The following is a 24,697-nucleotide window of genomic DNA, read 5'->3' as shown; positions in this document are numbered from 1 at the left end:
GGAAAAGTGCCTTCCTCCTGCTTTCCTTTCTTAGAAGTCAATGAAATCAGTGCTGACCAACATGTTCCCAGGCAGTGGGACTCTCTTCTGGAAGCATTCCAAGGCAGGAAGGGTGAAAGATGGAGAAACTATCCCTGCCCAGAGGTCCAGCTGCCATGCCCAGCATAGGACACGCCACAGCCATGCCCAAATGGACCTGTCAGTTACTCAAGGCCCGCAGATCCTGGAGTCAGCCCTGCTGCAGGCTCACAGACTCTCCCCTCTATTCACATGCTCCACCCAGTAGCTTCTTGATTTGATCAAACTGTACTGCAAGAGGGATCTGAAGGCCTTAGGAGTGGACCTCAACAAGTGGGAAACCCTGGCCTCTGAGCGGCCCGCTTGGAGGCAGGCTGTGCAACATGGCCTTTCCCAGTTTGAAGAGACACTTGGCCAACAGTCTGAGGCTAAGAGGCAAAGAAGGAAGGCCCATAGCCAGGGAGACAGGCCAGGGACAGACTGCACTTGCTCCCAGTGTGGAAGGGATTGTCACTCCCGAATCGGCCTTTTCAGCCACACTAGACGCTGTGCCAGAACCACCTTTCAGAGCGCGATACCATAGTCTTTCGAGACTGAAGGTTGCCAACTAACTTTGTAGTAGCATTCGAACAGGCAAACTAGGACTGGAACAAGCCCAAAACTATAATTAACTAGATCAGATGAAAAAGCAAACTATGATTTGTTTCACCCCAAGTCATCTGAATCACTCCTCAAACAAAAGCAGCTCATACAACAGGCTTCTGAGTGGATTCTGCCTTAGGACAGAATGGTGTGCATCCCCTGGAGTAAACAATGCATAAAGAAGCTATTTCCTATGCATAAAGAAGCTATTTTTCTTTTTATCTTGCTCACAAAGAAAATAAGCAGCTTGCATGTAGAGGACAAACAAACATGATCACAGATATTCTTTTCATCTAAAAAGAAAAACAGTAATCGCTGCCAAGTTTAGTGATATTAGCCTTTGAAAGTCTATCATTAACAAAAAGCTCTTCTGAAATCAAAAATTGGGTAGAACAAAGCAGTAACGACAAGCCAAATAATGCTTATGAAAACTTGCTTAGAGCTAACACAAAATAAAGCAAATTGATTTGCCTCCTCTATACTACGTATTGTAAGGCTGATCATTTCTACCTTGTAGTTTGATTAGCTATTAACATTAAAGTCACAGTTCCATTGCCTGTCTTCTAAAGATTACCTGCAACTACAGATTGGGCCTTTAGTTTTGGATACATCTTTCAATCTGATAGCTGTTCACCTACACCTGGGATACTTACCTGTGAAACATGCCCTGCAATCAGATAAGCATCATTGGATCTTCTGGACTGCTATAGTTTCCAAGTTACCCTACAGAACTGGAAATCTTCACTAATACCACACATTAAAACTTAGCAGAATGACATGGTAAGTTGTATACCATATAAGGCAGTGGTTCCCAAACTGTGAGCTGTGGGTCCCCGGGGGGAAACCATGCAAACCAGCCAGAGGAGCTGCAGAATCATTGCCAAAAAATTCATCACCCTATACAATGTATAGGATTGTAGCCCTAATGAGAAGCTGTGGACAACGACCCAGTAGGTCAAGGGAGCCACCAGTCAAAAAGGTTTGAGAACCACTGAGAACCTTATAAGGGAAATGTATGAGAAATACTGATGGGTGGTCTTCCTTCTTAGATATGTGCAGTGCAGAATGGCTTATTTGATTGGCTGCCAATAGCACTGCCTTGACACTGTCCCCTTTGCACTTACAGCCCTTTATTTAGAAACGTCTAGGTGTGGGTGTAAATGTTTCATGTAAGTTGGGAAATCATCCCCACCCTTATTTTTCATGGTTCTACTAGTTTCTGTCTTATTCTCATCTTCAAGTTCAATAATTCTGACAACAAAAAAAATCTGGGGCTGCAGTGTCCAGACACGTAAGACTAGATTAATAAAAAAATTTGATCCACTCCACATACTTGCAATGCAACTCGGCATTCGGATTTACTGATGTGGAAATAACCGATACTGTGGCAACTTCTGTGGAAATAACCGATACTGTGGCAACTTTCCTGTATCAGCTCACTGAGCTGCACAATCAAGAAGTCGATTTGCTTCCTGGCTGACCAAATGTATATAGTTGTAGATTTGTTTTACATGCCAATAAAGGATTCTATCTATCTGTAATATACACTACCAGGGATGGACTCACATGGAGGAAGGACCAAATTTATTCTCAAGTGCCTCTGAGAGTAGAACGAGATCAAATGGGTTCAAACTGCAATAGAGAAGATTCTGTCTAGATATCAGGAACAAATTCTTAACAGTAAGGATGGCTTGGCAGGAGATGGTGGATTCTCTCTCATTGGAGATGTTCAAACAGATACTCAGGCACCTGCTGGAGATGCTCTAGGAGGATTTCCTGCTATAGGCAGAGGGTTGGACTTTACTAGAGGATCTTGTGGGTCCCTTTCCAACTCTATGATTCTCTGTGAAAAGGGCAGAGTAAATTCTGAATAAAGATTGTACTATTTGCAATCTATGCTTTAATATCAAAATTCCAGTGTGGTAGCAAATACACCCAAGTCTTTTGCAAATAGTCTTTTGCAAATACAGCCAAGAATTGTGTAAGATAAGCTTTTGTGGGCTAGAGCTTAACCTATGTCACAATAAATCTGTCAGTTTTTAAAATACCACACACGCCTGTTCCCACTGTTGTACTGAGGTTGTTTGGGGAATCCTTCAGCAATACATCAACAAAAACCTGTTTGTACATTATCAACAGTCGTTACATTAACGATCAATGACAACATATGCTATCCTTAAAAGAAGGGCAGGCAACAAATGTGATAAAGTAAAAGGTAGAAGACTCCACTAAAAACAGTGAATCAATAAGGCAAAGACTTGTGGAATGCATGGGTGTTTTAGCAGAATTTCTAAATCATCTAAATTGAAACTACAACCGGAGTGGTTTGTTAAACTGCAAGAATTCTTTTGTTGTTGTTTTTTTAATCTTGAAAGGTTAATGTGTAAATAGCAAATTATTCTTTTGGAATCCATAGGATTTTGATGTATTGGTATTCTGACTTTTTTGTGAACTATGGAAAGCTGTCCCATTGTCTTGTTCCAGTGACATGTTGATTATTTTTCTTCTCCAGTGCAGACAATCACCTCATGTAGAATACAGGTCCAGCCTATTTATACACAGCTTTTTTATACAAGGATTTTACTCAACACAAATGGCCACTGCAAATGAGAAGAAATGTGCTGATCCCTGGGAGAAGGGGAAAAATGCACCCCTTTAAAATCAGTTTAAAAAACTGAATAGTCCTTTACAATAGCCTCCTTAATGAGAGGGGGGCAGCTGGCTGACAATCCATCAATCCTCCTCTCTCCAGGTGACCCCTCCCTTCCCCCTGAGCATGTGAAAAAAAGGTGATCACTCTGCATTGGTGAAGGGAGGGACTGATTGATGGATTGTCTTCTTAATGACTTATCTTAGAGTCAAAAGGTCAGCAAGGCTGTTTTTAAATCAGCTGAGCAAAGAAACTTTGTTTTTTAAATTGATTTGTCATAGTGCAAAGTTGCACTGCTTGATTGATTTGCCTGAGTGCTTGGACAGGAACCCACAGGAATATGAGTCTCAACCTGTATAGTACATTCTTTACTACACCATTGTCTCTCACTATCCTTTGTTCAACGCAACAGTGAACCTTTTAAAGGATAATGCAAGGAACAGATGTTAACATATTGTCAAACGTTATGATTTTCATAAACATGTAACGAAGTGTTTCTACAAGTCATTCTTGTGTTTTGAAGTCATATCATAAAAATAATGCAAGTCATGTATTTGCTGAAGACTCAGGATACTGCAAATGAAGCTGGGAAAAGTGTGGCATAACTATATGCAATCTGCAAGAATTCAAGAGTCTAAATCCTACTGTCTTATGGTTCAGTTCACAGGAATGAAATAGCACCTCTAGGCTTGAGGCTATGGGAGTTTTTTCCTGGGGTAAATAGCAGCCAGACTGGAACACCTGCAGATCAAGACCATGGCAGGGCATAAGGTTCAAAGTTTCTCTAATTTCTGCTTTGGTCACAATCTGCCAACACATGCACATCCACCTAGCCGCTATTGACAACAAAAAACAAAACCACTCAGGGCTAACACCGCTTCAAATGTCCAGTATAGCTTGGTTCTAAGATTGCAAAGGAGCAGAAAGAACCAGAGAGCTCAACAGCAATGAATTAAGCTTTCAGAACAAATATGATGCCAAAGGGTGTACATGACCTTCCAGGACTTTTCAGAAACTCCTTCCCCACACAGTCACGCGTATTTTTGTATTTTAATCATTGTATTATTTGTACAAGTCTAAAGTCTCTTGTGTAGGACTCAAAATAGCAGAATACTTCATCTAGCTCTCTATAATTTAAAAACATCATTATAATTATGGATCAAAAGAACACTTCACTGGAGTCCAGGTCCCTTTAAACTTTACATTTTTATTTCAACCTGCCCACTCCTCCAGGAAACAAACAGTGAAACTTTGTGACTTTTCTTTCATGGAAAAAGTTAAGTAACTCAGAGGAGGTGCAGCATCATATTAACGTCAGAGAGAAAAATCAGGAAAGCATTGAAAACTGAGAGTGAGGGGCGTGGGAGGGAAGGAATACATTAGAAAAAGATACATGTTAATAAAAATCTAATTTCTCCTATTCTATTTTAACCATTTTCACAGCCAAAGAAAGAATTCAATACAAAAATGTATTTACAAGGTCACTGACCAGAATAAAATCCACTTCATAAAGACAGTCCATGATTTGTTTTTTTCAATGTTATGATCATTCTAGGAATATTTGTTGGACAGGAGAAAGAACAGCTTTGCTTTCTTTTCACTGCATCCATAAAAACATATCAAAACACTAATACTGCGGATTCAATACCATTTTATAAGCATTGTAAGCCAATTGTAAATCTAACTTTTACATTGTGGTTTGAGAGAACTTCTGATTTCAGTCAGGAACTACACATCTCGCAACAGCAAGTCAATATAATAGAAGTCAGTTTTTTTTCCTTTTATGGAAATAAGTATTAAAACTGCTTATTCATGTGGTTGAAATTAAAAATCTAGTCTAATTACTAATTTAATGCTGCTGTAGGCTCAGGAGATTAGGGGATTCAAAAGAAAGAGGAAGGGTTATGAGCAAACAGAAGGGATCAGAGGTAGAGTCTATGTATGGGTTTGAGGCCCTACTACACCCTTACTTTCTCTTCTGGTGTGCTTTATCATTCAAGACTATTAGTGCCAAATAGGTAGGAAAGTTACAACAGTGAATGTCATCATCCGACATCGGAGGTGTAAGGCAGACAGAGAATAAGGCTCCTTGAGGTGCCTGCAGGCTATGACTGGAGGAGACTAATGCTGGAGCCCACAATGCTTATGCACATCATTGTTCTGCAAAACTAGCACAGCCTTCCTATACTAAGGAAAGCTTATTGTCAAGTAATATTCGTAACTTAGATCCCAATATACCTAAAAGAGTTCTCCAACCTAACCACAAAACATATGAAGGCTACCAAACTATGGCTTAAAAAAAAAAATCAAATGCTGGAGGGGCAAGAAACCACCATTTTTTATATTTTATTTTCAGATTTTATTTGAAATCTAATTCAAGTTGTCAAAGCTACAAAAAATAGGGAAGAGGGGAAACAATTGTGTGTTTATTTTCTTTTTGCTAAGTCACAACATCCTAAAACAAAATATCACTACTGCCAGCAGATCAGTTACACACATTTCCGATGACGTTTCTAAACACAAAAATCTCATCCTGGGAAGTGGCCACAATGAAGGTATTTTGTACAATATAAAACAATGACAGGTCTACTGATGCAGTTACTCATGAGTATACACGTGCATTCACAAAAAAAAATTAGGAATGCTTTTTTTGTGTTTTTTTTTTTAAACAGACTGTTCAGGCACAAAAACAAAACTGCATTTCCAGTAAGTGACAGCATCATAAAAAAATAACAGTTTGTCAGTGTTTGTTCTTCTTTGACTTCTTGTGGGATCTGTGTGGAGAGCGAGACTGGGACCTGGATTTTTTTCCTGACTTTTTAGGCGACCTGGACCGTGACCTCCTTGATCTTTTGGGTGTCCTTGAGCCAGAGGGTGACCTGAAAATAAAATTGTTTTGGGTCAAAAGACTGCACAATAGTAGGAATGAGACAAGTGGTAATTCTATGTCATGCAGGGTGAATGTTGTCTTTCTTAAGCAGGCTCAAAATTCATGAAGCAAGTTAATGACACTAGACTTAAATACTACTCACAGACACACACAGGGATATTACGCGTACATACATTTTGAACATAAGAACATAAGAACAGCCCCACTGGATCAGGCCATAGGCCCATCTAGTCCAGCTTCCTGTATCTCACAGCGTCCCACCAAATGCCCCAGGGAGCACACCAGACAACAAGAGACCTCATCCTGGTGCCCTCCCTTGCATCTGGCATTCTGACATAACCCATTTCTAAAATCAGGAGGTTGCGCATACACATCATGGCTTGTACCCCGTAATGGATTTTTCCTCCATAAACTTGTCCAATCCCCTTTTAAAGGCATCTAGGCTAGACGCCAGCACATTTTGTATGCAGTTTCTCAAGTAACAATTTTTTAAAAGGGCAGTTCAAGGTTGAACTAATGTTAAACAAAGCAGTACAGACTGGCATGCAATTATTACCATCATTAGCATACCAAACTCTTTGATCCCTGGGAAAAAATCAGTTTACCTTTTGGCTTTTTTACTGACATCTCTGGGGGAATCCTTGTGAGAAGACCTGGAACGTGAGCTTTCTTTATGGGATCTTTCAGATCGCTCGGAACGTTCTGATTTGGGTGACGGTGATTTTGCTCGCCTACTTCCACTGCTGCGGGATGGACTGGGTGATGTGCTGTGTCGCCTTTTCCTTTTGCAAAAACAACAGAACTCATGACAACTCACACAAAGATGCATATTACCTTACCCTCTATAGAACTATTCTTCAATAGTTTTAGCACGCTTTAGCACTCCAATTAACAGTATTAGTGTTCCATCACTGTTCCAATTTTTCCACAAACGCCATAACATTAAGACTGATGTAATGGTTCAGGAGTTGGACTAAGACCTGGAAGATCCAGGTTCAAAGCCTCACTAACAGCCCAATCCTAAGCTGTCCAGAGTACCGGGACCGCCACAGTGCCAAAATGGTTGCCACAATATCCTAAGCGCACTGGACAGCTGCCAGCGGCTCCTCAGGAGAAGGGGATGTTCATCCCCCCAGGAAAGGAAAGTAGCCCCACAAAGGAGCTATTCAATTCTGCAGCAACCCTTTGGCTAGTGCAGAATCAAGAGCCTCCGTGTCGGGCTGCGAGGCCCAACATGGAGCTCTGGATCCGGTGGGTCCCACTCCGCTCCCACCCAGCTCCCTCCCTCTGCCTCCTTCCCGCCTCTGCACCCACTCATGTCTCTGCTGCCCGGTGGCCCAGGCAATTGCCGAGAGGTGGAGCACCGGCTTCCCACCAGCATTAGCCCAGCTTGGCTAGTGCTAAGTGCTTGCAAATGTGCCTTATGGTACATTTGCAACAGTGCGTACCAGCAGTAAGCCGGTGTGCTGAGTTCAGGATCAGGCTCTAAGTTTCCTCGGGACCTTGGGCCACTTACTATCTCTCAGCCTTACCTATCTCACAGGGTTATTGTGGGGACAAAAGGAGAGAAGGAACCACGTACACCACCTTGGCTCCTTGGAGGAAGGGTGGTATAAAAATACAAAAAATACTATAGTCATGTATAAGTCACCACACCCCACTAAAATGCATTTATATTATGTAGAAAAGGATAAAGTTCTACAAATAAAATATTCAAATTTCTGAGGCCAGAACACTTGCCACACAATCCTAATCAGCTTTCCAGCACTGATGCAGCCATGCCAACGGGGTTCATGCTGCATTCTGTGGTGGTGTTGGGGCAGTCACCGAGAGCATTCATTCCCTTACCTTGGGGCTGCACTGTGGCTGCATAGGCGCTGGAATGTTGGTTAGGGTTGGGCTGGTAGATATTGTGACTGCTGCTAAAACTACAAATACATCGTTTAAAAAGAAAATCTAATCTACTAAATTCTATACCTCTCTTTCCTTGTTGGTGTGCATTCTTCTTTTTCCTTCTTCTCCTTAGATCTGGATTCAGATTTCTCTTTGTCCTTCTTGTCTCTTTCCCTTTCCCTCTCCAATTCCTTTTCCTTTTCCTAGGTTAAGAGTAATTCAGCACTTTAGATAATTTAGACAATTTAACCATTTGGCAAAAAGTAACAGCCCAATCCTATCCACACTTTCCTGGGAGTAAGCCCCATTGACTCTAATGGGACTTACTTCTGAGTAGACATGCAGAGGATTGGGCTCTAAATCAGCTATTGTTAATTCATTTTCAAATCCTACAAAAACAGAATCAAAGCGGAAAAGGATAGAACAAGAACGAACAACAGACATTCAAAATTCTACAGCAGCAAAATGTAAACAGACATATTTCAAACAGAAAGACTTCAAAATATTTATGTACTCTTATTCTGATCAAAGACCTTCAGTCCAAAGCTATATCATTTATTATACCAAAGCTATATCCTTTATTGTACAATACTGAACATATATATCCTCATATTTACAGCACTACAAATATTTTTAAAGACAATGTAACCTTTAAAAATGGAATTTTACTGCTAATAACTTAATTTGTGCTTACTTATAGATACACACAAATCATTTAATTGTAAGGTAGAAAAGTTATTTATTGCTGTATAATTCAGAGAAATTTAAATCTTTTTGTAATGTTTTTGAAGTTATCTATAACAGCCTTGCATCTGATTCAGAAATAAACACAGTCCCTACTATACACTTCAAAAAGTCTTTTCAGTCACTTTTCACATAACACAGAAGTAAATGAATACACCTAGACAGGACTAGAGCAAATTCAATAGCAACTTGTCCTTTAAATGCTATTATAAGACTACCAGATGCAATGTAAGGTCATCACCATTCAATAACTTCATGTTCTAACATTTATGTGAAATCATTCAACACGAAAAAGATACATTTAATAGCTAATAACATCACCACTATGATGACAGAAGCCCATCTGTCCAGAACATTTAGGGCTGAATTAAAAATCCACAGTTTAATGAAATAATCAACACAGAAAAAAGTTAAACTCCCAACAGATAAGAAGGGTCAGATCTTGCAAATGCAACATTTTAGCTGTCAAAGTAGTCTGGACTCTGATTTTGTTTCTAAATGAATGTTTTGCTTTACATGTTACATGCTGCTATAGTTACTATCACTAACTCAGTTTTAGAGGAGAAAGAGATAACCTGGACTCACTTTCTGAGAACATTAATGCTATAATTGTTAATTGTTAACATGGCACAGCAGAGCAACATTAGCACACAAATGAGTTTGTGTAAAAGTAGCTCTAACTCTAACTCTACAGTAGCATCAGCACCAAGCTCCTACATAACATAAGCATAACAGCACATGTTCAGTCAAAAAGCACACACCAAACTGAAAATCTCTCTTATGATAACACAAGGCTTGTGTAAACAGAAAGTTTGTCCCACCTGTTCAAGAAGACACCTCCACCCAGTTCTGGAAATCTGACCCTATCTCTGCAGCCCTATCCCACAGCCTTCCAAGGGGTCCCTCAACCCACAAGGGAAGCTTTAGAAAAGGTTGAGAGGGCTGAAATGAAAACAATCAATTGTACAATCTTTGTTCTATCTGTGAAATCAACTCCAACATAGCCACAGTTTCTTGGAGAAACTGTAGGGCATGTGAAATCATGTATAAAGCCTTTAAGACTCACTACAAGTATAACTCAAGTAACTGGAAAAAAAATTAAGTGTGCATGTGCAAGTTTTCTGGATCATACATATCCTTGCTGTGCAGTACTAACTGCAGGTAACCCCAAGTAGGAAGTAAGGACTAGCTGCAACTCCCTGTTATATATTAATTTACTGACTAAGACCATATAATATGGTTATATTAAGTGAATTAAAGCAAACAGAATTCAGTATCATATTGCAATACATTATCTGAAATATGAACAAAAGTTTTAAAGAAAAACGTTAACAGTAGCACTACTTACTCTCTGGAGCAGTTTGTCACGATAGTGTTCAACTTGTTCTTGAAAACTCTGACCTGGCTTCTTGGGTCTTTTTCCAGATTCCAACTCATCCTGAAACTTCATTACCTTCAGCTATAAAAATGAATATAGCAAACACTGAGTACTTTTCAAAAGTATTATCTCCAAGTATGTAAAAGTTATATGTATAAACACATACAAATTTGGGCTATGTTTTCATTTATTTTATTTAAATCCTTTTGGGCATTTTTGGGGAAGTTTCTCTTCAATTATAAGCATGCAAAACAATTCTAGAGCTGCAATCCCATCTCCCTGCCTCCTCAAAGTATCAGTGGGGTTGATAACAAAACTCAGGAGCCTTACAGAACCTGCCACTGAGCAGGCTGCCCTGTTGTGATAGCTCCCTTGTTCCTCCATCAAGTCTGAAATGGAAACTTTAAACATGGCTTTTCCTTTTATCTGGGCTCCATTTGTTTCCAGGAGAGAGCTACTTTGGCCTTCTTCCTAACAGTAGGCACTACAGGCAACACAGGCAGACAATGTTCAGTCGAATCAATAGCAATCCATCAGGAATTTTGATTCTCCCTAAACATTGACTACAAACGTTTTCCAAAAAGAATTTTGAGATGTTACAGAATATATATGTTCCCAAGTTTTATAACAAAAATATGTAAATACAGTAACAACTTTTAATGTATTGACAGAGGGATTCATTATATTAAGTCTGAAATTCTCAGCTAATTTTGGAGTACCATTTCAGAAGTCTGACAAAGACCATCATAAAATGTTTATAAATTCCATTATATTCCCAAATAAAATACATTAAGTGGGCATGAGTATTTGAGAATACATTTGGAGAAAAGGCCCTTAGAAACTATCTATAAGACCACCACTATAAAGTGTTTGTTTTGCAATGATATGAATTCTATGTGTTCTTACCAGCAGAGGGCATCTGACTCACACTTTTACATACTGCACATATAATGCAACCTCACTGTATACTAATATGTATCTTAAAACATGGTAAATTATTAGTGTTGAAATTATAAATTATGATCATTTATAATACTTGTTTATACCAACGTTTGGTATAAAACATTTTAAATTGATTTTTTTATACACAGACACAACCTACCTCAATCTCTCGAAGTTTGGCACGCTTTTCCTCACTCATTTCCGAGTACTTGCTTGAAGACTTTGAATCGGGCATTTCTTCTCTGATAGGATTCAAATACATATGATGCTCCTCTGATTTAGAACTCTGAGTATCCTCTTCATCTTCACTTTCTTCTTCTGGACTTTAAAAGCAGAAGTATATAAATACTTTTAATATCTTTTTTTCCAGGGAAAGGTTTGCAGAGCAGAACATTTCCCAATAAAGCACTGGTCATTACACAAGAACAAGCACAAACTGATAGAAAATTACTCTTATCTGTTTTGTTACATTTCCCTTTTTATTATATACCATTCTTTTCATTAATTTTTTCTCCAATCTTATTTTAAAGCACTTTTTATTCTCCCTTTCATGCTATGGGGCAGTCCAAGGCAGCTTCCAAAACAGAGAATGAAACAAAATTAAAACAGGGAAAAAATATGAAAGCAGAAAAAAAATTCAAACTTTCAGACATCCTAATAACCCCATCGTTGTCACAACCCTCATAAATACAGACCTATGGATAAAAGGTGGAGGGACAAGAGGGTTAAAAGAAAAATTATTTCTGCTTTTATTTGCCCTTTCCCTGCTAAGTGAGAAGGCATGGTTCAGTGGAAGAGCATCAGCTTTGCATGAAAAAGGTTCCAGAGAATAACTTCTATCTAAAAAGCTTGGGGAGCTGCTACCAGTCAATGTCAACAACACTAATAACCCAATCCTATCCATCTTTCCAACACTGATGCAGCCAAAATGCAGCCCCAAGGCAAGAGAACAAATGTTCCCTTACCTTGAGGAGGCCTCCATGACTATCTCCCACCTCAGGATACAGTTCACATCTCATTAGCACAGCAGCATCAGTGCTGGAAAGTCTGTTAGGACTGGGCTGTAACTCGGATGAACCAATGATCTAACTCCATATAAGGCTGACTCCTATACATCAGCCATTTTCAACTGGTGTGCCACGAGTGGTCCACAGGTGCGCCATGGGAATTTGGGGGAAGGTCATTTATTAGTAGGGCCAATGGGGATGTGAGTCCCCCACTGGCAGCAGGGTGTGCCTTGTTAATTGTAAAAAACCTGATGGTGTGCCTTGACAATTTTAGTGGCCTTGTCAGTGTGCCATGAGAAGAAAAAGGCTGAAAATCACTGCTATACATTATGAACACATCCATCTAACTAAAGAGCTACACATACAGAAGAAGCCTATTATGTACAGTTCTTCTACTGGTTAGGGAACTGCACTGAAATGTTACTGCGGTCAAACCTAAACTGGGTGGCTTTCAATGGGATGAGCCCTCTGTGCCAGAGGGGAGGGATTCTAAAAAGCAAAGTTGTTTTCAGTATCCTCTAAGTCAGTGGTTCTCACACATTTAGCACTGGGACAGAATGAGAATCTGCCGGGACACACCGGAAGTGATGTCATGACCGGAAGTGACATCATAAAGCAGGAAAAAAAATTTGCTATCCTAGGCTTACCCGGCACTTACCCAGGAGTAAGTTTCCTTTACAATCATTGTTAAAAGAATATACATAGTAGTTTGTTAAAAGTACAGGTCTATATTTCCCCAAATGCAATCACATATCATGGTAGCATGAAATCTAATATATTAAAAATAAAATATTGAAATGAATGGCAACCCACCTGAAATTGGCTCGTGACCCACCTAGCTGGTCCCGACCCACAGTTTGAGAAACACTGCTCTAAGTAGTTAATCTATTCTAGCTCTCTCTCTTGGTTTGGTGCCCAAAGAGGACAGCCACTTTAACAAAACTACAAGGAATTTCAAAATTCCTTTCTGGAAAATTCTATACAGGTGATACTAACTTAAAGCCACAAATTTGACTGCCTCTGAAAAAAATCAATGGGCCTTAGAGCTGTTTCAGACATTTATTGTAAAAAATTTTGACTCTGCCTCTCAAATAAAGAAATTCCTTAAGTCAGCTTGTAATAATACAACTCAAAAAGTTATAGTAGAGTAGCAGTTAAGAGATGCTAGGGAAAGGAAGAACGACACAATGTTAAAGCTTCTTCCCAGTTCCCTGGTACTTCGGCTGTCATCCTTGGGGGCCGAGTGGGAAGCTCATGAGAAACAGACTCCTATCACTACTGGAAATGCACTGCTAGCCAGCACCAGATTAAACTGGCAATATGGAAAACACATGAACATATGCATGCATGCGCACACACAGAAACAGCAAGGAAGGGTGCATAAGCAAGGTGATAAAGACTGAATTATTTTGAGGTTTTCAGTGTTCCCCCTGATTAAATGACTTGCAGCCCAATCCAATGCCGGGGCAGCGCTGGCGGCCTATGCACTGCCCTGACAACGGCTGTCACAAGTGTGCCATTAGGCACATTTCAACAACCAGGAGGGGAGAGGTGACAGTGGAGAGGCCAGCACTAGTTGATACCAGGTCTCTGTGCTGGCAGGAAGGTGTTTCTGGCGGGAAGGGTGAGCGAGGAGGGGGTGAATCTTTGTGGGAAGAGGGCAGCCCAGAGGGGTTCAGGCCCAGGAGGGGGAACAGGATGACAGCAGAGGTTGCTGTCAAATTCTATCCTCCCCTCAGGCCTCAGAGACCAACATGGGTCTCCTTGGTTCTGCAGCACCTAAATAGTCGGCACAGCTCCCAGTATTAGGGCTGCTGGTGCCCTCCACAGGGTAAGGGAATCAATGTTCTCTTACTGAGGAAACCTCTGGCTACTTCCTCAGAGGATACAGCAGCAGCTGTTTTCGCACTACTGTATCACAGGACAGTGATCAGGCATAGGATTGGGCTGACAAGTGGTTCTTTCTACTGTTTTCTCGTTACTGCAGTGCAGCATCATATGCTGGAACAGTTTTTATATATATCTGTGATCCACATTTGTGGCATTTTGTCCAAGCAGCAAAGGTCCCCCGCCATAGGAAAACATATGTTTTAATTATGAGAGTATAACTCACATTCATCTCCCTTCAAATGAGATTTGAGAAATAGGGAAATTTCACATTTTCAATCTGTGAAACTACCAGATACTTTTAAGAACTGAGTGGCCAAGAGACGCTTCAATTCTTACTTTTGATTTTCTTCCTCTTCCGATTCCTCATGCTGGTCAAATAGCTCCCATTTAGATGTTGTTACCGCTGAAAAGAAAGGAAGTCCATAATTATGCAAAGAAATTGCCAAATTCCTCATGAAATTATATAAATATATACTGGACATATGTGACTGCTCTGAGTAGCTCAGCAATTAATTTCTGATGAGTTAATTGCGCTATTGGAGAATAAGCGCAGTACTTGTTCTCAATACTGGAAAATCCTGCTTGTGAAGTTTAAAGCATAATTTCATTAATACTTTGCAAAAAAAAAAGTAAACTGTACATTAGACGCTTAACTATAAGATCTACAACAAAGATTAGGGACAGAAATTAGATACATTTACCTTGAGCTTCAAGAGCAGATTCATCCACAGCTTCCCATTTTGAAGGGGCGACTTTGAATATTGGCTCATTTTTCTTAGACTCTTCAGATGCATCCACTGTTGAATAAAATGTTTAAGTGATGACTGAAGTTCCTAAGTGGTTTGGCATCATATATTCTCAGTTTTAGGGTATGTGAAGAAATAAACCATTTAAAAGGTGCAACTATCTGCATGCATAAAGTACTTAGAAAGAGAAACTGGATTAAACATTTGGGAAGAACACATGGTACAGTTCTCCTGGGACTGCACCATTTAAAAATACAAGAGAACAATTATGTACAAAGAAGGTGGTGAAGACTGACCACATAAGAACTTTTTGCATAAGGAAACTTACATCAGGAAGAACAAGCTAACTTCCCAACAAGCTAGCTTTCCACATACAGAGGTAAGAATTCTTGGATACCATTTCTAAATTCCAGGCATAGGCACAAATGGCAATACAGGCCAGATATTAAGCTCTCAAGATTTGCATCCACATTGGAGCTATTTTATGCACAGGGATAAGTGAATCAGGTTTTGCTCCTTTTTTTCCCTTTCATTAATAGTACTGAAACTATCAATTTATACAATACCATCCATATATGCATATATCACAAAGGCTCTGTTTCAAGAATATTCTGAACAAACAGTGTAATGAAAATACAGTTCTTGCTTTTACAAGATTGAATACAAACGGAACACTGAGAAATACACACCTTGTATCTTCCATTTTATTCCCATTATTCTACAAAATTCAATTAAAATACATTTTTCTGTTGCCAAATGTCAGCTATACAGGCAACTCTCATTTTACACGGGAGATGCATTTTTGAAAAGCACACCTCAAAAATGCATTAATTAAACATTTTACCATAAGAACCTATGTAAATAGTACCTGTTAGGGCAGCAGTTCCCGAAGTGTGTGCCACAAGGCACTCAGTGGGGTGTCACGAGTCCCCTACCACCCAGCGGTGAGAACACAGCATCAGGCTTGTGCTCAGCATAGTGCACAAAAACCACCCTCTGAAACTGCTATTTTGAGGCTTGCAAACCCAGATCCAGGTTAGGCCGGGATAGGAAGTGACTAGCAGTGACATCTTGCGGCATCACCACTTACTTCCTGGTTCCAAGGGCACTGCAGCTGCACTAAGTGTGGGAACCACTAGGTTAGGAGAATCCACTCCATTTGCTCCATTACAGAACTCTAAGCATAAGAGGCTCTCTTTGCCCTTGTAGGTATCTCCAATTGAGCACTCTTCTTTATATTCTCAGCATGGTCTTAAATGGAATGAAGAGTGTTTCCACTTAAACCAAGCATATGGCCAACATCTGATACACACTCTTCGCTCTGAAGATAGCTAATCACATCTAATTTCACATCAATTGCAATTGTTTTTAGCTTAAGGCTCCCCAGTCAAGGCAGATGGATGTTTTCCAGATACAGGTGAAAATGGGGGAAACGGTTAAACAGCTAAACGTGCAGAAGTACGCACGATGTTTGACCACGTTAGTTCAAAAGTTTGCTAGCACAAATAAGCTTTTGGTATTAAACAAGCATGTTCTTCCAAAACCAGCTAAATCAAGCACTTGTGAAATGAGAGGTTCTTGTACTGCATTCTAAACAGCAAAAGCTGTTTAGAAAACACAAACACAAAAATCATACAAGAAAATGTAGACTTCCAAACACACAATAAATTTAGATGTTCCTTACAAGGTACACCATCAAGGTCATCATCAAGTGTCTTAATAGGGACTCCATCAAGATCATCAAGAGGAGCAACATCAATAGGAATTCCATCCACGTCTTCTAGTGGAGCACCATCAAGCTCTTCCTCAATGGGAGCTCCATCAAGATCATCTGGTACTTCCTATAAACAAAGTAAAAGAATGCTTTCATATTTCTATATATTCACCGTGTTCTCTCTCAAGTCGCTTCACTTCATATTTCTTCATAACTTGAACGCACAGGTGCAAGTAGATTGCAAAAATAACTGCCAATATGGACCAGTTACAAAATCCAAGAATTCCCTTTAGGCAGGATGGAAGCAGGTTTTTGCACGTACATACCTACACGCAAAGTAACATGCACTTTGCATGACTACACACAATACACACAATTCCTGCAATTTCTCAACCTCAAGAAATGGTTGGAAAGATAGGAGAATCTGGCACATGGTATACAAGTATTCCAGCAGCACAGTTATGTTGTATATATCGTAGCAGGAAAGTGCCTCACCATGCAGAAGAAACTGCTGGATTCATCAATGCATGGACCAACCCTGTGATAGTTCACATACACACAAGAAGCTACACTAACTACAATTTTTGCAACAGGTAATACCTCCAAGCACTATTAAGAAACATACAATTTCTTCATGATTGTCATTTCAGTAGGCAAATTTCTAAATTCGTTCACATATTCTAAATTTGTTTTTAGGCACTAATACTTCAGGTGCCCGTATTTTCCATCACAAATTAGATAATGCCCAACTCCTATACTGAATTCTCTACAGTCAATTTAACATTTCACATGTTCATTTGCTACAGCATAAAGGTGTATGCTGTGACATTTGTTTCATTTTTCATTATTTGGATTTCGACACTAAAGATATCAAGTCAGTAAACATCAACTGGTATGTTGTTTCTGGTTTGAGCAGCCCAGTCATTTTTTAATGGAGCAATTGATAGTAGTTTGTACAGTAAACAATTCCAGTACCCTCTAAGTTGCTTCTCTAAGAGGCTATGAGACTTCAGAGAATGGAACACAGATCAGAAATCATTGGCTCTGACAAATGAAGAAGTAAATGCCAGAAATGATACTAGCATATAAATGCCCTTAGAGATACCATAATTCACATTTTTTTCTATTAATTCCAAATGTATTCATAGGACATGGAAGAGATGAAAGTCTAGCCCCAAAAATATTCAGGTATTTTAAAATTCTCTCTCCCTCACTCACACACACCTGAATACTGATAATGAGGCAATGCACGTGCTTCAGGTTCCAAGTAATTTCCAATACGTAACTGGTAAATGAGCTAGTTCAAAGGCAAAGGTATGGAAAATGTTAACATTCATATCAGAAAAAAACTGTGTTTATGCAGCCTCAGACTGAAGAAGAGTTTCATTCAGAACCTGGGAACCAAGATTAGTCTTCATATCCTAGAATCTCCTACAAAACCTCTGCCACAAACCTCTGCCTCTGCTCTTACCTATAAGTCTTCAGGTTCTTGTTTGCTTCCACACCAATAGTATCAACAATAGTCTTATCTCACACTTACCTCAGTTTCTTTTTCTTCTATAATATTTACAAGCCCCAAGAAAATATTCTGCAGTTTGATCAAAAATGGTTCTGGATAAATCGCCCAGTCTTCCCATGCTCTGAAGCAAGTCATTACCCGTTGCTAAAAGTAGTAAACAATGCTAGTAATTTGTACTGAGAAGTACATTAAGAGCAAAACACAAAGCCCAACAACAAAAATCTAGTTAGCACTGTGTCATTCACAGAATATTCCTAAGGACCCAGGTGGATTTGTTAAGTCATCAAACAAATTTGGTGCATACTATAGCAGGACTTGGACGGCACTGTTTATTTAGCCTTTGCTCCCAATATGTGGGAGAAAGATGGGTAGAAATTTATTTCAAACTAAAATGTACAGAGAATTGGTTTTGGTTAAAAATTAAACCAGAAGTCCTTGAACATAAACAATTTAGTTCAATTCAAATTACATAGTAACTTATACAACTTTCCTGAAGAGGCCATGTTTGGTCTGTTGTCCATTTTCCTCACTTTTCTCTCTTATACTGGTGGATTTCCCACTTTTACAGTCAATTCTCCATTGAGTCTGACACCCAATGCTTGATTCTCACTCTGGTATTATGACCCAACTCTGCACTTTACAAGCTTACTCACAAGTTTAAAATGGCAACAATGGGATTTTAAGAGGATGTTTTTATATGTGGGACAGAGCTGGTATGCTTTAGTTGTTCTAGCTAACTGTTGTTACAGGAGCTAAAGTACAGGTGATTGTCAGGACAGCCATAATCGTAAACAGTAAGTTTCAATACCCATTCAGAGTTGTAATCTGTTAAGAATAACACTCAATTTTTTGAGTTTCAATTTTTCTAACTTGTAGCTGTGTGGTGAATTTAATGTATTCTGACAAATATACTTATCAATTTCAGTATCAATCATGCACATACCTTAAAGTTTTCAGACTGTAAATGGCCTTGTATTGTTCGGTATGTAGCGTTCAGATCAGAAAATATCTGACACAGTTTTGTTTCAAAACTGAAAAGATAGGTGCCATATATTAGACTTTGTAACATGAAGTATAACACAGAGTAAGTCATTGCTGCAGCTCGAGTCCACAGTTTTGCAGTTATATTACAAAAGGACTACAAAGGTTTATTTAGAATGGAGCATCTGTTTCCTATCTGGAAGTGGGTCTCAATGGTTTTCATGAATAAACCTTTAGCACTATAGAACAAAGACTTGCTGCAAATGTGAATATGTAATGCAATATTTTTATTCAGACTTTCAACACACACACACACACACACACAGAGCTATCAACTGTGCATGACTGCATGCTACAAACAACAACCCTAAGCTTGCAAGGTAAAGGAAGAGTAAATATGAATAGATACAAAATGGCATTCCTCTCAATGTACCATTTATATTTATTGACAATGGTGCTATTGTATGTTACTGTCAAGTGCCATTATGTATGCTATACTTCCAAGTTTACAACTGTTATTTTATTCTTTTGTGAGCATTTTAAAAATCTGGATACTTACAATTTTCTGTAATACGAAGCATTGGCAACTTTAGCAGAAGAATTGTATAACACATCAGAAACCAAATATAATCTTGCAATCTACAAAGAATATAGAACTATGGTCACAGATGTAAATTTACTTTACAAGGGACAGTATTGTATACCCTTGGCAAAAGCATAAACATTCAGTTGATATAGCAATATTTTTGAAAAAGAAAAACTAAACATCAATTGTTTTAAAATAAAGCATATCTGGAAGTACAAGTTAGAAAACAGAATTTTAATGCTTGCCAAACTATCAGAAATTCACTATGAAAATACTATATGCCTGAATTATTCAGGAAAAAAAATGTCCACAAAAATTTAAAACATGTTCTCATGAAAGCTGACAACTCCATCAATAGTTTCTCTCTTGAAGAGGTAAATATACAAATAAAAGTTTTTCAGCAGAAGTAAAAGACCATTTTGATTTAGCAAATGAGATCTGAAATAATTTTGAAAAGCATGTTTCATATCTGCGTTTTACTCCATATATTAACAGCTTATTCTAACTATCATCCATTCACAAACTGTTCAAAAATTTTATACAAGACTCAACATCTATTTAAAGAAACTAATCATACCTTTTTAGGAAGTGGAGTTTTCAAAATGGACAGTGATTCAGCAACGCAGTCTACAATTTCTTCAGCCGCTTCAGCATTATTAAGACAGAAAACCATTGCATCTCCAATATCATTCTTACGCGGCGTTAACCCACGCAGGATTTCCTCTAACTTGTCCCTCTGTCTAAAATTTCAGTTTCACATGTTCAGAATACTTGGCAATACTTTTTCTTTAGATTTATCATTAGACTTACTGGACTGACACCATTTAGGACCAGAATAAACCAGAACTATAAAATCTGAAAAAATATGTTTCAACTACTTTATATTGCTATTGTGATGAAAGGGGTTTTCTGGCTGTTATTGGTTATTTCATTGTTTCTCTGCAAGAACCAGAAATCATGTTTAAAAATTTGTTGCTAATGTTTACTGGAAACTATAGAAGACTTTCTAAAAATAATGGTCAGTTCTTAAATACTGAAATTCCTGCAGTAGCTCCTAAACACTCACTTCATATGAGTTACTCTCTAGTGCACTGTTTCTCAAACTGTGGGTTATGATCACAACCTGATCTCTAGTGGGTCAAAACAGGCCGGTGGCCGGCATCTTGGAAGATGGCAAGTGAGCTGGGCAGTGCCATCTTGGAAACTGGCAAACCATTTCGGAAGTTTCCAGTCAGGCCCTTCAGACCTCTTCAGGACTGAAGAACTGCTGGGATGAATAAGTGCAAGAGTATGTGATATGGGGTGGGGAAAATAGAGAGTGAATTAAGCAAGTTGTGCTGGAAGAGGGAGGGTGCATCTGTAGATCTTGTGCAAGGAATGGTCTCTGAAATGCAAGGCAGAAATTCTTCCTTGGGCTCTCTCTTGCAGCCTTGCTGGTGTGTGCGCAAAACACAGTTTTGAAAGCCTGACTTGGGACTGGAGCAGTAGATAGCCTTTGCTTTCTGATGTGGCTCTGATAAGCTGGTTGCAATGGCTTTCATTTTTCTGGGTTTCCAGTTCATGAAATTGTGGCTTCCTGTGGCCCTGATAAGCTGAGATGCTGACATTCTTCCAAGCTGACCTTTGTATAATATTTGCTCTGGCAACCCAATAGTCCATTATTATATGGTGAAGGTTGTAAACAGGCCTTTTTTCTTACACTTTGCTATTTGAAAAAAGCTCAGAAATAACCCAATAAAAAACTAATACAATGTAATAAGATACTCTTCCTTTAATGCAGTTTAATACACATGATGTTTGACTATATTAAAGGGAGATGTCACTTACTGCTTGATGACATCACTTACAGCTCTGGCATCATAATGAGGGCACTTCCTGTTTGATGATGTCACCTCTGGCCATGACATCATTTTCCAAAACAGACTGTCATTCTCAAAAGTGGGTCCCATGCTAAAAAGTTTGAGAACGACTGATTCTCAACTGCTAGATTCACCACCACTAGATTCTAGCGGAAAAGATTAGGAGATAATTGGACTCTTTAATGATGCTTACTCCTCCTTAAGTGCACCCTTCTTGCTAGGTTCCTCTACAAACGCTTCAGGCTCTTGTTCTTCTGACATCCCATGGAGATATGGATTCAGAGGGGGTGGTCTCCAAAATGATCCATTTTTAAACATACGGAAGTCTTCAGTTCTCCATTTGGTTGGAGCATCACCCTAATGATATCAAAAAGGTAATCAGAGCAAGCACTATATTTACTATACTTCGTATTAGCAGTAGTTACTAGTGTATTGCTTACCTGTAGAATTGAATAAAGCTTCCACCTATAGTATACATGGGCAGGAGTCTGGTTCTCAAATAAAAACCTAAGCAAGACAAAGAGTAGGAAAAATATGTTACTACCAGGAATAGGTGGCACTTCCGGTTTTGTCATGAAAACTGAAATGACCTTTCCCCCTTTTTTAACATTTTTGCAGGGACAGGGAGCTCTGTGGAGGGTTCCCCACACCCCCTAGACTCCCCCAGGCCTGCGGCGCTGGCTGCAGGTAAGGAGAAAACCCCCCAGCCACCTCTGGCATCAGTGCAATCCTGGGTATCAAGTTGTTGCCTTCCCCCTCCCCCGCAACAACTTACGGTGCTCCCAACAACCTTGTAGGAATTTGGGAAGCACTGCACTACATAATTCTTGCCAGGTACCACATCCCCACCACAGTTTTTAATATCCATTAAAATTCTATTAAATAAGATCTAGTTTTCACAATCAGCAGAAAAGTTGGTAAATCTTCAACCTGACTCTGTACCACTTCAGACAACAGGAAATTGACTATAGGATGGAATACTCTTCCACAAAAAAAATTATTCCACACAGAAAACTGACACACCAGAAGGCTAGCTTAGAACCCTTCTCAACAGTGAATTTTCTATGTGCACAAATTTGGTTTTTGTATGCACCATTCAGTCTTGTGACCTCCCACTGGCACAATAAGGTGGTACAGTCAAGACAAAGGTTTACCACCTCATCTGCTGCTTGTGAAACCAGACCTTAGAGTTTATACCAATACCAGTAAGAACACACACCAGTAATCCGTGTACAGCAAATGTCTCCAAACGCCAGCCCAGGGGCCAGATGCAGCCCGTGGCAAGCCTCTATCCGGCCCACGGCCAGCCTCTTGTCCCCTGAAAGCCCCTGGCCCACTTTGCCGAACATGACTAGAACTATGCTCTGGTTGCATCTGGAGGGTGTTCTAAGGGCCAGTGAGATTGAATGAATGAGCCCATTTATTCACTCATCTAAGTTCCATTTCTAATTTATTTATATAAATTTTATATTTAAATTTTTTTTCCGGCCCTCAAAACCATGCCAAACATTTGATGCGGCCCTCTGGTCAAAAGGTTTGGAGAACCCTGGTGTACAGTAAGCCATGTACAACTTCCAGGGGCCAGATGCAGCCCCCAGGTGAGTTATTGCATCATTAGGCAGTCCCACCCCTGCTGGTTTAATTATTCATGGATTTTGGTATCCACAAGGGGTTCTAAAATGCATTTTTCATGGATACCATGGGCCCACTATATGCAGCAGCAACACCATGCAGTGCAGAAAAGAACTAGGAAGAAGAAATAACCACCTGAACATGGGGTTGTTGATTTCTCTGTTCATAATCATGGCTTCAAACATGGGTCCTTCACGCACCACAAATTCTATCATGCGATGTATCAGTGCAAGCAAATTCCTACAACAATAACACAGTTAAAGAAAAATTGATTCAGACCTAACACTATACAAGCTACACTCCACCTAAGGTACTATAAATGGAGAAGATTGTTTTGCTATATAATTAAAAAAATGTACATAATGTAAAATAATTTAGAACAATGTTCTAATCTTCAGTGATGGGCAAACGTAATATACCAATAAAATAATGCCTTGTGGCTCACACATTATAATTCCAATACAAAAAGTAGCTGGTTGTTGATTTTTGTCTGAGCTAAGATTAAAATACAATTTTATAGTGCTGCACGAACAGTTTCTAGACTAAACCATCAATAGCATGCTCAACAGAGCATTATTTACAGCATTTGAGAAAATAGTCTGCTTAAGCACAATAAAAACTACATTGGTTTAAAAAGCTAATACACACTTGTGAATACATCATCATAGGCTAAAAAATACAATGGGAGGAGCAGTGAGTGGTCTGCGAACAAGTGATATGGCAATACTGCTGAAGCTAAGTGGGCAAAGATCTGATAAAATTCCTTGGATGGGAAATCAGATTAATATTTAGAATAGATGCCATCAAAAGGGACTTGTCATTAGAGACAACATTCCATTTAGTTATAAATTAAGAGCCACAGGTCTTAAAATCTAGACACAGTTATACTTTTACTGAACACTACTCAAAGAGATTCAAAGTGTCACTGAGCCTTTGAAAATTACATTTGAAGATGCAAGTCTACGTATGACAAATTGTAAAAACAAGTATTACAAAGCAGTGGTTCTTTAGAATTTCCAAGGCCGCCAACATTTTGACCTCAACCCAGACCTCAACCCATGAGCAAGAGATCCATATACAATGGATTTTTAAACTTTGCTGAACAGCACCACTTCATGATGTATTGCAAAGTGCATTTTACAGGATAGTTTTTTTTTTTAAAAAGGAGCCTTTGATGCTATGTGCAGAAACTACTAAGGTTTTAAAAACCCATGGCCAATGCACAATCCCTTGTGCTCATGAAAAGGCCCCACTGGCTAAGGACTCTGGGTTGAATATCAAAACTTATTTCAGAATATGCAAGAGGTGCAAGAATAAAAGCCATTCCCCCCTCCCAACCCATATTATTCTACTATAAATTTTTTTTTACAATAAATCAAAAGATTAGTGGCACTCTGCCACATTCAGATGTTCTTTTCTGACTACTACACAAGACATATTCCAGAATTTAAAAACTGCAATTGTTCGAAACACCTGTCATACCAAGTGTTCATTTTTTCATCAATCTTCAATGTGCTTTATATTGCACAGACAGGATACTGTGTCTATAGTTTTACGTTACTTATTGACAGTTAATGTCCATCTGTTCTCTTATGAAAGCAAACAA

General features: G+C 39.1%; 1 protein-coding gene across 2 annotated transcripts in view; it reads right to left on the bottom strand.

Annotated features, from left to right (window-relative positions):
* Positions 1-4,504: 4,504 nt before the first annotated feature.
* Positions 4,505-24,697, bottom strand: part of U2SURP (U2 snRNP associated SURP domain containing) — a 38,910-nt gene continuing 18,717 nt past the window's right edge. For both annotated transcript variants that reach the window (XM_066619389.1, XM_066619391.1), the window contains 15 exons: positions 23,227-23,331; positions 21,900-21,966; positions 21,653-21,816; positions 20,178-20,340; positions 19,574-19,653; positions 18,977-19,064; positions 18,055-18,177; positions 16,485-16,641; positions 14,756-14,851; positions 14,391-14,457; positions 11,318-11,480; positions 10,186-10,296; positions 8,178-8,296; positions 6,806-6,982; positions 4,505-6,189 (listed from right to left, as the gene is read on the bottom strand). In XM_066619389.1, coding sequence (XP_066475486.1) covers positions 6,051-6,189; positions 6,806-6,982; positions 8,178-8,296; positions 10,186-10,296; positions 11,318-11,480; positions 14,391-14,457; positions 14,756-14,851; positions 16,485-16,641; positions 18,055-18,177; positions 18,977-19,064; positions 19,574-19,653; positions 20,178-20,340; positions 21,653-21,816; positions 21,900-21,966; positions 23,227-23,331 — 1,819 coding nt within the window. In that variant the 3' untranslated portion in view covers positions 4,505-6,050. The remainder of the gene's footprint in view (positions 6,190-6,805; positions 6,983-8,177; positions 8,297-10,185; positions 10,297-11,317; positions 11,481-14,390; positions 14,458-14,755; positions 14,852-16,484; positions 16,642-18,054; positions 18,178-18,976; positions 19,065-19,573; positions 19,654-20,177; positions 20,341-21,652; positions 21,817-21,899; positions 21,967-23,226; positions 23,332-24,697) is intronic.

The sequence above is a fragment of the Tiliqua scincoides genome, chromosome 3, assembly GCF_035046505.1.
Source record: "Tiliqua scincoides isolate rTilSci1 chromosome 3, rTilSci1.hap2, whole genome shotgun sequence".
Taxonomy (NCBI): Eukaryota; Metazoa; Chordata; class Lepidosauria; order Squamata; family Scincidae; genus Tiliqua; species Tiliqua scincoides.
Note: the sequence above shows the minus strand (reverse complement) of the source record. Positions and strands in the feature narration are given on the sequence as shown.